This window comes from Diplotaxodon limnothrissa, linkage group LG23 (assembly GCF_057381915.1).
Source record: "Diplotaxodon limnothrissa isolate DT_005_m linkage group LG23, D_limnothrissa_male_GT1.1, whole genome shotgun sequence".
NCBI lineage: Eukaryota > Metazoa > Chordata > Actinopteri > Cichliformes > Cichlidae > Diplotaxodon > Diplotaxodon limnothrissa.
The window spans coordinates 11505664-11520202 of NC_140617.1; the positions used below are offsets into that span (position 1 = coordinate 11505664).

The 14539-nt window shown below is 41.7% G+C and overlaps 1 protein-coding gene across 2 annotated transcripts in view; it reads left to right on the forward strand.

The window, feature by feature from the left end:
- Positions 1-14539, forward strand: part of notch2 (notch receptor 2) — a 40685-nt gene that overhangs the window by 9486 nt on the left and 16660 nt on the right. For both annotated transcript variants that reach the window (XM_085348728.1, XM_085348729.1), the window contains exons 2-3: positions 1715-1796; positions 13934-14208. In XM_085348728.1, coding sequence (XP_085204854.1) covers positions 1715-1796; positions 13934-14208 — 357 coding nt within the window. The remainder of the gene's footprint in view (positions 1-1714; positions 1797-13933; positions 14209-14539) is intronic.

Here is a 14539-nt window from a genome sequence, read left to right on the forward strand (position 1 = left end):
ACATTTGAGTCATTTAACAATGCTACTTCTTTGATGTGTACGAAAATATTTTTCGCTGTCACGTCATTTATTTATTTCTGTATTTAGACACAGTCATAAACAGGAAGTCATGGATGAAATTATGTACAGCAATCCAATCATTGTACCAACACATTTGACAGAGTTATAGCAGTACAGCTAATTGTTAACTTGTTTTTTCTCAAAGTTGTGATAGTTATGGTATTAATGGAAAACTCTTGACACTTTTAGAGTACATCTGGGTCAGCTCCTTAAAAATACCCCCATAGAAGGGGAGTGGACATTCGTCGACGGAGTGGGTTTGCCTCAACCATTAGACGTGGGTGGTTATGGTAAGAGGTGGCGCTGGGACGACCTCAGTGAGTCCTGCCAACGCCCAGTCATGTTTTTGAGTGATTCCTTCCTCAAAAAAAGAGAGAGACATTAAGTCATTAAAAAAATAAACAAACCAAAAAAAAAAACAAAAAAAAACAAAAACGCTGCCATGGTGGTAGGTCATTTATTTAGAACGGTAACATTATATTGTGTTGTCAAGATAAAAACTGAAATGTTAGGATGCTTACTGAGTAGTATGCTAATGTTACAGTTACATTATGTTTGTATAAAGGTTTAATGTTAGGCCAAGGTACAAAAGTGATTTCACAGCAGCAGCCGTGCCAGCCTTCTCAAACAAAATGATAACATAAGCAGGATAACACTTTAATGTTTTCACTGTGAAATTACTCAATTTGAATTCTTTGAATGGAACCTCTATGTTGATCCTTGCTTCATTTAATTGGAAGAATTGCCTCCCATGGTCCAAAAAAACCACAGTCACATTGTTTTGCAAACCGGTTATTCCTCGGTCTCCCCCATCCCCTCACATACAAAGTATTTCTGACTCTCTCATCAATGACTCAGAGGAGAGTTATGAGTGCATATGCTGCCTGGAGCGGCGGTCCCCAACCTTTTTTTGTGCCCCGGTTTAATGTCAGGCAATATTTTCACGGACCGGCCTTTAAGGTGTCGCAGATAAATACAACAAAATAAAATGATACGACCAAGACAAAAACTGTGGTATTTTGTAAATATAATAATAATTGCGAATTCACTGTGAAATTGTGTACCCTTATTCACCACGTCCTCCTGAAATGCGCCAACAACATTGAGAGTAACATCCTCCTTTCTGCCCCTTAATGCTCTCTGGATGCTATGGTAACGTGTGAATATTTCTTTCAAAAAAGACACACAACTACAACACAGGAAAAGACTGAGGGGAAACAGAGTTAATGATAAAAAATGTGAAAACCATAAATTTCGCACCCGGGCCTCAACTCTCGCGGCCTGGAACAAAACGACTCACGGACCGGTACCGATCCATGGCCCAGGGGTTGGGGACCACTGACCTAGAGTACCAGTACCATATCTGGGGATATGACTGGGGTTTGGGGGAAACTGAGGATTAGACATGTTTCTCCTTTACCTGGCAAGATTTTAGAACATTTATTTTCAGCCTATACAAAAGTTCGCATTTCACTGAGAAAACTGTTTGATGCTCTTTACTCTTATAATATGAAGATGTTGCACATGCATGATAGATGACAACACAGATTGGTTTATAAGTGGATGGTCTGGCTTAGCATTGGCATTTATTTAGAAAGTGTTGTGGATATGAAGTGCCTTTCTGGTCTTAAAACTCTGCTCTTGTCTCTTGCAGCCCTGCAGTGTGTGGATGATAAGGCACCTTGTGTAAACAACGCTACATGCCTGAAATTCAGCAATGGCACTGAGTACTGCAGGTAAGATCTACTGGCCGGGCCTGCAACCAAACATAGCTACACCTTTAGTTTAAGTCATGCTGCACACACTTTAACAACATTCAACAAAAAGCGTGAGCACAGCAGTAGACATGCCTCATAAGGGGGGACTGTTGGATGTGAAAGCAAAGGCAGGAAAAAAGTGGGTTTTAGATCAACCCCAGCCTATTCATGGGACCATGAGGTTTTGCTCAGACACGACTGGGGGAATAAAAGACCGCTCTGTCTGACAAAGTACTGGGAACAATACCAACACACACATTTCCACCTCCAAGATTTTATTTCTGGGACATTTCAGGGGTTTTGTTACTCTCTCTTGTGTTTCTGTAGAATTGATCGCTCCAGGCTCTGCCAACACATTTTACTGCGCACCTTTTTGTTTTTTTGTTTTTTTTTATTTGAGTGGGATGTCAAGGTTGGTAACATTTTTATTACAGGAGAATAACGAGGACAAAAAAATTAAACTGAAGCTTGAAACGACCTGTGAATGAGTCTCCTCGTAGCCGTGGTGTAATCAGACCAGAGAAAGGCCCACAACGTAAAGGAGTCCAGTGGGCCGCTTGAGCTAAGCCTTCCACTTTCTGACAGCATAGGGTAGTTTGTAATTAAGACTGTGTAGTCTTTTTAATTGCATTGCCACTCCCAAGCCAAATTCCAAACACACATGCACCATCGCTGGTTCTTGAAGCTGATCATATTTCATTAAATGTGATGAGAATCCTGCTGTGCGTCTGTTCCCAGAGTTTGTGGAATTTAAACACTGCTACTTGTGCAAGAAGAGATGACAACAAAAGCAACATTCCTTAATGTGTTTGACCTTTTTTTCCTGTCTGCTTCACGGACAGATACAAATTATTGCACAGGTGCCAATCTCTGTGTACACTAGTTTGTTAGTGCTTTGTGTTAATGAGAAAAGAGACGCATGCAGAGGGGATGTGAGGAGATATTGCTACATCGAAATATTATCTAACATCTAAAGACAGGCTGTTTTTAGTTTATTTCTCAGATGGAGGAAGAACATCTAGATAGTGGTGATCAGTGGATTTTTACAAACTAGGCTTAGAAAACAAAACCAACCAACTTCAGAACTGTCGTTAATATGCACAGAGGGTAATACGGCTTCATTTAATTTGTCCTTTCTGCTGCCTTTCATTGGCATGTGTATCTTAAATCATTTGCAGCCTTTTAAGGCTTGACCACATCCTTTTAGGTTTTATTTTTATGATACTGTTTATTACTTTACTGCTATTTAACTGTGGTTGCAGGTTATAATATTAGCATTTTTACGTTTCTTCTACAACTTCTACAACTTTATTCACCATTCCTCCTCAGCTAAGTTTCTCCTTTCCTGACCACAGAGTTGGTATTCTTTCCTCTGATTTGAGTGATCCTGACAATAAGATTAAACTGTAGAGAGGAACATTGCCCTGTAGAGACAAAGAGAGAAGTCTCTCAGTTTAGAAAGTCAGCTGACAGAGAACAGGCCTACTGATTAGGTAGTCAGACAGTTTTTCTGCTGTCTGAAGCCAAACATGAACAACACGCACACTTATGTGCACATAAAGGCACACACTTTCCTCTGTCCAGGCTTTCTGGTCGCAATTGTGTTGTATTGTCAGTCAAAAGGCTCATTGTGCAAAAAATCTAATTATGTCCCTATTAGTCTCCTCAGTGTATTAAAGGCAGCTGGTTGTAAGTAAACAGTCACTCTGGCTATTTAGCTTGGACCTGCTTAATTATGTCACATGGATCATGACCGAGGTCAACAGATAATTAATGTGACAGACTCATGCTGGGTGCTGCTGAAGGACTTGAAATATTTGTTTTGGTTTCTTCACTGCATGAAAACATTTTTGGAATATGCATTTCCTGTAGTTTCACAAGCAGCATGGACGAGTAATGGATGGATGTGTGAGTGTGTGGCTCATGAAAAACCCGATCATTTCCTTTCAGCTGTTCTTTTAAGTTCATGCTCTGTGTTAGCTGTGATATTGTAAAATTTCTTATCTGGTTAGTTTCTACAGAAGAGACATAAAGGGTAGCTGTGAACCTGTCTTTAATTGTCATAACTTTATTACTGCTGCGGTAGTACATATAGAGACATTACAAGAGAGAAACACTCAAACAATCCTGAATAGAAATCTGTGTGTGAGTTCCTTAAAGGCAAAGAGGACATTTGGCCTGCACTTGCTCCCAAAGAGCCAATTATAAGCAGAATCCTGATACAAATGACTCAGTCCTGTCTTTGCATGAATACAGTAGAGGTTCAAAAGAGTTTCAATATTGTAGGAGCAGCCATATCTGTTCATTGTTGTAGTAAAGATGTAGGTAATTAAGTGTTATAGTTTTATTTCCCTCACTGTATCCATATTGCAAACCAACTCTACATTTCCTACATCATGATTATAACGTTGTGCACACATTATGTGCAAGTCCTTAGTGGTTTTCATCATGTTATTTATTTATTTATTTCCCATACACTATGGCTTAAAAATACTTCTCTGAATACATGTCAAGAGGTTGTTACGGGAGACTGGCTTCTAGACGTACTTTGGTATAACACGAAACTTTGAAAAACCCTTCTGGTTAAACTGGGCAAACGAAGCTCTCAACTGTTTCTGAAAGGGTCTCATGATTAATCGTTTTTTACTGCAGAAGGAGAGAAACTATAAACTTCATTCCGTGTTGGGAAGGTTACTTTTAAAATGTATTCCACTACAGATGACAGAATACATTCCCCAAAATGTAACGTATTCCGTTACGTTACTCAGTGAGAGTAATGTATTCTGAATACTTTGGATTACTGAATATATTAATATGCTTTTTACAACTACATGAATGTACTATTGCTCTCTGTGATTTATTACTATTATTGAAGGTTACTCACCATACCAATACCAACTAGATTTTAAAATCTTGATGTAAAATGAGTAACAGTAAGGTGGATATTAGGTAAAGTTGCACTTTTTGACGCGATCCCATATAGAAAACTATTCCGCGCGTATATAAAACAGGTCCGCGGCTCCAAACCGTAGTAAAGGGACCTCTGGCTAATACGCCGGGTTCGTGTCGGGCTCGTAGCCGAAAACTAGCTTTACTTTGTTGTCTGGGTCGACTTTGCTAGCGAGAGACAGAGGAAGGCGTTGAAAGGCTGCTCCAACGGAACTTATTGTTTCGGAGGAAAACACAAACACAGTGTACAGTCGAGTCTTAATAGCTTACTTACAACTGGGCTCGTCAGGCTCTCTTTTTGGCTTCAGTGGTTATTATTATATTTACATGCTTCCATCTCGCGTTTCTGGTCAGTGACAACTCGTACTTTTCCACTCACCTTTTTCTCCCTTCCTTGCCATATATAACTGGTATGGCAGTCCATTCTCCCTGCAGCACGGGCTACACTGCCCATGAGGCTACATTCTTTAGGGCTTTGCCTGTAACACTCTGCCTATTGCCTTCATATTAAATACGTTTTTGAATGATAATTTTAAAAAATATTTCTTCACATCATTTTGCGGGCCACAAGTAGGAGTGACATGGGCCCCTTGATGTGTGTTTTGTTTGGGTTTCCACCAGCGTGGAATTACCGAAAATACAGAGTGCATAGCCTAACATATGAAACAGAAAAAGACCATCGTGTAATCCGTTCATTTCAATAAAGTAACTATATTCTGAATATCACCTATTTAAACGGTAACTGTAACGGAATACAGTTACTCATATTTTGTATTTTAAATACGTAATGCCGGTATTCCATTACTCCCCAACACTAACTTCATTCACCTTATTTGAAAGAGTGAATGTGCATGGAGTGAAACGGTAATACTTGAACCTCCACACTTCCTCTCTGCACGTGCAGTACTTTTTCAGCTTGCTTCATTTCTGCTGAGATCCTGCACATCCTCTTAATTCTGGAAAGTATAGAAATGCTGCAGTCATGGAAATTCCTTCTGTCCAATATTTTTTGCTTTAAAGAAGAAAAAAAAGTGGAGAAAAAATAAAAGAAAGAAAGAAAACTACAGTTTTATTTTTGCTGTACTATAGGAAATACAGTTTAAAATAATGGTAGTTGCTGAACGCAACATCTGAAAAGTCTTAGGATTAAATTTTTATTTTTTTTACCCCCTCTCTCTTTGGATCATGAGTCTTGAACGTGCACATGGCTGTGAGAGTAAGTCAAAGTGGATGGGAGAGGCCCGTTGGCTGGCATGTAGGGCAGGGTGCAAAAAAGCACAGAAGCTGTCTAACCGGTGACACTACAAGCCATCAGCTTGGGTGTGAAAGCCATGAGTAATTCTCTGTGCAGATTCGTGCATGCCAGTGTGCCCGGATAGGCATTTGTAAATGGATGTTACCTGAAAGTATATTTGGTAACAGAACAGAAACCTTGGTCATGTTTGTGGGCCTCAGTGGAGTTATTACCTGAGAGGTTCAAGCAAGATCAAGACGACACAGATCATCATTATTATGGTATTTTACATCCGCAACATAATCCGTGTCTTCCGCTGGGTCATGCTGCAAACTGATGAACTCTCCCTCCTTTTTAGTCTTTTTTTTTTTTCTCTGTTTTTTGTTCTTCCCCCTTTACATTTCAAACCTTTTCTTAAAGGTGAGGGGAGCGTTAGTGTGTTGTGTAGACCTGCTACCTTTTTGATCTGACAGGTAGAATTAGCCCGCGGGGCAGACGGAGGAAGCGAGAGGGCCTAAACAAAAGAGGATGTCTCTTTTCAGGTAATTTGAGGAGTAGTACCTCGGAGCACAACTTCTTACTAATGATGAGAGGGGGGGAAGGGAAGAGTGAAGAGGGGAGTGTAATTTCCCTCTTGCTATGCCTCCTTCATCAAACTGTCACTCATTTATCCCAAGTCCCTACCACTACCTCAGGGATTTACTAGATGGCATTTGGCCTCTTAATCTTTCCATGGCATCAGTGCTGAATATTTTTTTAGACTATTTTCCAGAATTGTTATTGTTGAGCTCTTCACCCACTGGCTTTATTTAGTAATTCCTGCATCATCTCCCATTTGTGTCTGTGGGCTTGGAGAGCTTTATTAATGTTTGCTACCTCACATGAACTTTTTTTTGGGTAATAGAGACAAAGAGAAAATGTGGGAAATAAGTAATGTTTTAAAACCACTCAGTCCTTTCTGATTCACCCTTACACTCCTCCAAACCACGCTCCTCGATCAGGCGCACACAGATTTTAACTGCGTTAGGCATATGATCCAAACTAAAATCAACAAACCCTCAAGCTGGAGATTGGAACCCACAGCAGTGGTTTCCCACTCTCGCTCTCCCAGGACTTATCTCCTTCCCACAGCCGAGCTAACAGCACTGTAGATGTGGTTGAGACTGGAGCCATAGTGATAAGAGTTTCTTTGTGTGTGTGTGTGCTTGTACATGTACTCTGTCTGTGTGTCTCAGAAAAGTCTAGGGCACCTTAAGCCCCGGGCAAGTTCACATGCTGGCACCCATGGAAAGGTCTGAAGTTTAGATTTAATATTTGATAGTCAAGATGAAGCTCAGTGCAGCCCTTGAGTGTGTGCTTAGAGGCCCAAAAATGTCACAAGACGTGCTTCACGGCTTCAACAAAGCATTGTTTTAACTTATCACAGAGTATGAACCACTGTCATCACATTTTCCTTTATTTCGTCTGGTGTGTGAGCAAGTGGGGGGAGTAGATAATCAGATTATGATGTGGGCTTTAAAAAGCTGATAGTCCCATGATTTGGGACGCCGAAATCAAATCAAGAAAGTGTGCAGTCAGTGTGATCAGTGTAAAATATAAACTGCTGCTGCTTGCAAACCGTAAGGAGGTTCAAACCTCTCACTCAGAAAAAGGAAGACTTACAAAGCAGCGGGGAATGTAGCAACCAGACCATAAACCCACATACAGTAGGGTGACAAGTGGCCCTCTGTCGCGCATTCGTGCAATACCGTGAGGTCAAAACTACCTCAGTTTTGTCATAAGGTTACACGTTGTCCATACGCGCAATGTGTTGAAAAGGATCTAGCCGGCGTGACTTTCCTCACTTGTTATTGCGGAAACAAACAGCAGTCAGCAAAGAAAAGCAGCCGTTATCATCTGGCGAAATTCAATCTGACTTTGCTTTTAGTTCAGCGGTCATCAATCACTGACAGACGTTAGTGAAATCCTCTGACTTTTTTTATTCCCGGCCTGTGTCCCAGTGGGAAGTTTGAAGCAGATTTCTGAAATTAAGAAATCACAAATACTGTGCTTTTGTTAGAGAAGCAATTAAGGGATGACTTCATCTGGAAAATGTCCTGGGTTTTTCCTGTGTACAAAAAGTCCCCCCCAAAAAGAGGTTTGGCTTTACCCCAAAGGAAAATCACCAGGATTGTGATAAAATATTTTTAACCAGTTTGGGGTTTTTTTTATGGGTTTTTTTTTTAGGTGAGGTTTCATTTATTTGAGTAAATGTTTGGTTTTTATTTATTATTAAATAACAATAAAATGAAATAATTTGTGTTAAGTAGGGTTTCACAGACTCATTCCCTCAGCTTTAACCTGAAGTTACTTTTCCCCTTCTCATTTCTAAACTGACTGTGTGCAGCGTAGATCTAAATATGGACCTTTTTCAGGCCGGCAGAGCTATTGGCAGAGAATACACTTTAAACGACCGCAGAATCAGGATAATGACAGAACAACATAGAGAGATCGGTAAATGGAGTACTCTGAGACAGAGGGAGTCCTGTTCTGTGTACCGCGGCTGCTCAGATGAGCCTTTTTGGACATGTTTCTAAACACAGCCTGCGATTTTTACCACATGACTCCACCCTGCACCGCACTCCTTTGCTCAGTCCTCTTCGATGTTTTTTGGTCCGTCTGCATGGCCTCCTTCTCCTTCTAGCTCTCTCATTACCTTTGTGTCTTTTACTGCCACCTCGGTGCAGCCTCTTCGTTTAATCCTGCTTCCTCTTTTTAACTTTTACATCTGCCTCACCCCCTCCCCACCCCCGCCCGTGTGGCAAAGACAATTTTGGAGCTATTCATGGTTTCTACTCCCCTCATATTTCAACCTTAATATCTATCTTTAAGCGCATTTTAATTTCCCCTTCAACAACAGGCTCTCTGCTATGTGCAGAGGTTTCTGCTGGAAAGACCTGTCCACACACTGCATTTGCAGAGTGCCAGTGGAAACGAAGTCCTAACAAGACTCATTATCATTCAGTTAGAGGGCAAATGGCCCCTCCAGCATATGTGCTGGAAGCTCACTCAGTATACTACTCATTATACTCCTGGCTGTGTCTGTAGAAGAGCTGTAGAGGCTTCCAGCACAACTTCACCTACTTCCAAGGTACACAGAGCTCCAGCAGCGCTTGCAGCGTATAGAACAACTCTAATGTTTAACCGATGTGTTTCGGCTTGTAACCTTCGTCAAGGTCGTGAATAAAGTTTAAATAAAAACCGTTTGCTGTGCTCTAATCACCAGCAGAGTTCATCAGTTCAGTTTTTACTGTATTGTGATGCATGTTGATACAGGAAAACTGTGATAATGTTATCAGATACACTGGGAAGCTTGGACTGTAGTTTCAGCATTTGGATTCACCTCCCTTCAAAACTGTGATAAAGTTGCAGCTCTAGTCTGAATGTCTGATCTGTGTGCCACAAACACCCTCTGTAAGCGTCTGCATAGCTAGCTTGTCTTTTTTTTAATCCCTCAGCAATCTTGCAGCGCTGCTTCTTTTGTGAGCTGAGGTATTTTTGCACAGAAGCAGCAGCGAGATCAGTAACATGTTCTGTACTTTACTTGTGACATCCATGCGTGCACACACACGAATAAAGTGCAGTGAATAGGCCACCTATACTCTGCCAAAGCAGGGAGTGATCCAGGGATTGAAATGTGAGCTGGTTTATGTGCTCCATTTTTCTCTCTCACACAGCTTCTCTGCGATGGCCGCGGGGGGGGGGGGGGGGGGGGGGACCATGATGGAGTTATTAAGTGTAGCTGGGACTATAATAGTGTCTGGAAGAAGAGGGGGTGGTGGGGTTGTATACTTGAAGGTGGAGAGGTAGGAGAAGGGGAATTACCACAAAAGAAAATAGAATTAGAGCCTGGGCGATTTCAGGACATAGGGATTAGGAGCGAAGGAGGTGGGGGATATTACGTGAGTTTGTGAGAAACAGTCCAGCCTTCATTGCTCACTGAAGTCCTCACGGCTACGGAGGTCAGCGTGAGGTAGAGGAGGAGGAGGAGGAAGAATACGAAGAAGAGGAGTGGAGGGAGCGAGAGCGAGCACAGGATGGGGGTGCTAATGTGAACCAGCTGTGGAAACCTGACACCTCGAGAGTGGGTTAGAATGAGATCTGGAGGAGTGAGAAAGACAGGGAAAGAAGGGCTGCAGGAAACTCGGAGGAGTAGGGGGAAAGCTGGAGAAAACAGGAGGGACGGAGGCCTCGTGGAGCAAAACAAAGAATCCATTAATGAGCTGCTGCTGTGTTGTTCATGAAAGCAGAGCTCGCCGTGTTAGTAAAGGTGTCCTAATCCCTAACTATGTTCTGTTGTGCATATGGAAATTTGTCAAAGGCTCACACTGCGGTCTGTGTTTTTAGGGACAGACCCGTTTGTCAGTGCGTTATTATCTTTTTCTCAGCGAGGCACCACTCCCTGTCAATAATGGGAATCATGCACAGCCTTGTCTGTTTGCCTCAGGCTCAAGTGAAACAGCCAAGGGCTAATAATGAGCACTCTGTGGCAGTGAAACCTGAAGGACAGGGTAACATTTCCTGACGCTATAGCATTTGGTTCTATCAACACTGGTTAGATAGCACCAGTTGAATTTAATAGAACTCACCATGCGTCATCCCTGTTTAGGAATTTTCACAAAAAAGGCAAATCACTTGTGTGGGGGTTAAAAAATTTTCAAACAAATATTGCTTGTGTACTGAACTAAGAGCCATTTGAAACCTCCATGATGCTGAAATGTGTGGTGCATTATGTCATATTTAAGCCTGTACGCAATCTACACACAACCATGTTTGAGTTTGGAGTGGAAGTTGTAGACCAGCCTTTGGCCAGAGCTTTAAACCTGGCAGGGCTGGGAATTACATAGCACTCTATAACTTTGGTATCTCAATATAGAAGCTGTGTGATTCTGGATAAATGAAAGAAAAGCAGAAAAACAGGAAATATTGTTTAATCGCTGGTTGTGTGTGTGGTTCTCTTTGGTAACCTGTGTGGTTCAATCAGTTGGCTTTTTCAACCATCTAAAACCATTTTGATTAGCTCCATGATGACAAGTCATGAAGTAGTCATGATTGGCATGTTAATCTGCATACTTAGTGAAAATATTCATATTTGACACATATGTAGTGATGACATGTCACCAAAGACGGTGGTACAATTTTTATTGGCAAATTCACATCATTTTAAAATAAGCTGTTTCCACCATCAGTGTATAAAACAAACCCGTGGTTAACAAAGTTGTTTAAATAAAGCTCAAACTGGGCTACGATTACATTAAAGGAGAAGTGTTGGATTTCCCTGGACCTCGTATCACCCCCAAGTTTTAACAGTAAAGATGTGTAAAAAGTTCAGAGTGAAACATAAACCTGGCATTAATCTGGACACGCTTTTCTTTGTGTGACAGCCCGCTAACGTGATGTATGTCCGAGGGCAGACGGCCGTGTCATTACTTTGGGAGAGGTGGGCGGAGAGGTTGTCTGGGAGAAGAAAGAGCAGTCCTAATTCCCAGGACGGCCACCTTGTTGTGATATCGCGAGCAGGCCGCGGGGAGGGACGTCTCTTTGTTTGTGTGTTTTTGTGTGTGTTGTTTGAAGGCATGTGTTTTGGAGCGTGTAGGGGTCGCGGTACAAACACACTGATACTGCAGCAGAGACGGACAGGGTGGCCATGCCTAATTTGTCTACTACTACGCTAATCTATTATCTCATCTGCCCAATTAATAAAACATAAAAAAACAGAGTGTGTGCAAACAAAAGACAAAAGGGGAATTTGTTCATCTCTCTCTTTCGGTAATAACCATATGATACTCACAGCTTTATTCTGACGCTGTTGTTCAGCAAATCCACTGAAAGTTTGTCTCAAATCGAGTGAATGTTTTATGTTTTGGGCTCATGAGTGCACAGGTATTTTTGTAATGAAGGTACAGGGTGATTATTAGCACTATGTGGCTCATTGATGTGTTTTTAATAATTCTGGTGGACAGTTCAGGTGTTTATATTATGTGTAGTTTGGGATTAGTTCAGTTAAAAAAATATATGAGCGTTTTGCTTGATATGTTCAATTTAGTGTATATTTTTAAAATCTGTGTACACAGCGAACTTATTGTGCACTGCATTTGTGAACCGTTTAGTGTTTGAGTGGGAACGTTTTCTCAGATGTTGTTTGTCATCTTTGGATGATTCACATGTTATACCAGCCAGAAGTTTCACAGATGCGATTGATCTGTGAGACTTTATGTGGCATGATTCATGACTCTCCTGTTTTCCCATGCTCTCACAACCTAATATCTTCAAGCTGCCTTGGGGTGGAGCAGCCAGCAATAAATAAGTCAGACTGTGATACTAAAGTGCAAGTAATTCCCCTCTACACTGTCATCCGATCTTTATGTGGGTCACAACACAAATCTGTAGTTCTTCCATTTATATATCATCCTTTAAGTTGAAATTGTCGAGGATGTTTAAGTCTTTCTCTTTTTAAAAGAAAAAAAACTAGTAACACGTTTCTGCATGTGTGGTGTTGGATACTCGGTGGTGTATCTCTGCTGTCCTTTTTGTGTTACCTGAGCCCCTCTGGGGAGGCAGGATTAGAGGCCTCAGTAAGAGGCAGCGGGTTGCTCTGTTCCCCTCAGTCCCCAGGTGGTGTGTCTGTCACACGCAAGAAGATGACATGAAAAATAGCATACACAGGAAACTGTCTGACTTTTTTCTTCTTCTCAGCAACAGAATAACACTTATGATCAAGTACTGTCACACATGGAGAAGTGCTAAGTGAAAGTGGGTGGGACTGAAAAAAACAGAGGAATAGAAAGTGACGAAGGGAACATTGTCTTTGATAACATGCCTAGCTGACTTATTGCGTAACACTGTAATTTTTTCTCCTCGCTGCTCGGCATGCAGCTGAATCACTTTACTGAAAAAACATGAAATCGAAAGAAAGGGGTGGTGGTGAAGAAGAGAGGAAAAAACACACACACACATTTTGCAGACCAAATGTGGTGGTAATTTAAATAAGTCAAGCATTCTTGCCCATACTGTTGCCTGTTTGTCTGTTATGTATCGTTTAGCCCTTTGTCCAGGTAATTGCTAGCACTTTCCACTTGTTGTTTTCAGTTTCTGCCATGCTGCAGTCAACAACTTCCAGATAACTCCACCTCACATCCTTCTGCTTCTGAACTTCTCCTTTGTCATGAATGACCCCACTTTAACCCTTTGACCAAACCCAGCTTCTGCCTTTTTTCTGAGTGGGGTTTATGGGGAAACAGCTCTGGAGCTAGAGCACTTCCTTAAGTTATCTTAGAGTTAGTCTGTCAAGACACAAAAAAAAAACCCATTCAAAATGGCTTTACATGTCTCCTGGGTTAAAGGCATTAAACATGCACGGTGCATACTAAGTTTTAAAAGTCTGAAGCATCTAAAAAGCTATTTTCTCTTTATGTACAGCCACACATTTTGTTAATACTCCTACTAAGGGATGTGGTTTCCCGCATGCTGTTATGTAGATCATTATACAGAAATGGAAAGACAGTGTATTAGACAGTAGTGTTTACTTGTGCTGGTTTATTTGTTTCTTTGATGTGTGTGTGTGTGTGTGTGTGTGTGTGTGTGTGTGTGTGTGTGTGTGTGTGTGTGTGTGTGTGCGCGCGCGCGCATGCATGCTACATGACTCCTATACAGCTGTTACCCTCAGCGCTCTATCAGTACTCTCAGTAGTAGTCGTCTGATGTGGTGGATTACATCCACCTGAGTGAAACTCGCCCTTTTGTTTTGTTTGTTTGCGCTGTCAGGTTCACATGCTTATTTGTCTTCTTGTTAAGCTCATCTGTTTGTTGTATTGTCTGTATTGAAGGCCGATAAGCTTTTAGTTTTGAGCGTTTAACCTCTTCCATCACTGATTTGTGTTTTGATGTGTGTCCAGGTGTGCTCCCGGCTTTCTGGGGGAGTACTGCCAGCACAGGGATCCCTGTCAACCCGGCTTCTGCCAGAATGGCGGGAATTGCACTGTGACCATGTCACTTGGTGTGCCTGTACCGGGTAGTGCCACCTGTTCCTGCCCTCTTGGTTTTACTGGACCGCACTGCCAAACTACCCAGAACTCCACGTGTTACCCACACAACCCCTGTGAGAACCAAGGTCACTGTACGCTGCTGTCGCTTGACGAGTACAAGTGTGAGTGCCCAGTAGGATGGGCAGGTAAGCTCCCGTTTGATCGTCTCTGCTCTTTCAAGAGCCTGATGCATTTTTAAACAGCCCGTATGACTGTTATAACCAGTTATAACTTTTGGGTCTCTGAAAGATATTAATAATCTCTAATCACGTCACCACCCTCTGAGAGTCATGAGTTTCATAGCTCCGCTGTGCTGAATAGGAAGTGAGATCCAAAGAGCTAAATGTTAGTTGTTCATCCATGCTGCATTCATGAACATCCAACATCATGCTTCGTTTCAAGAAAAACAACAGATTTATTACACATTTCCACTTCAACGCTTCCTTAATTATATTCATTATATCTTTGCTCACACAA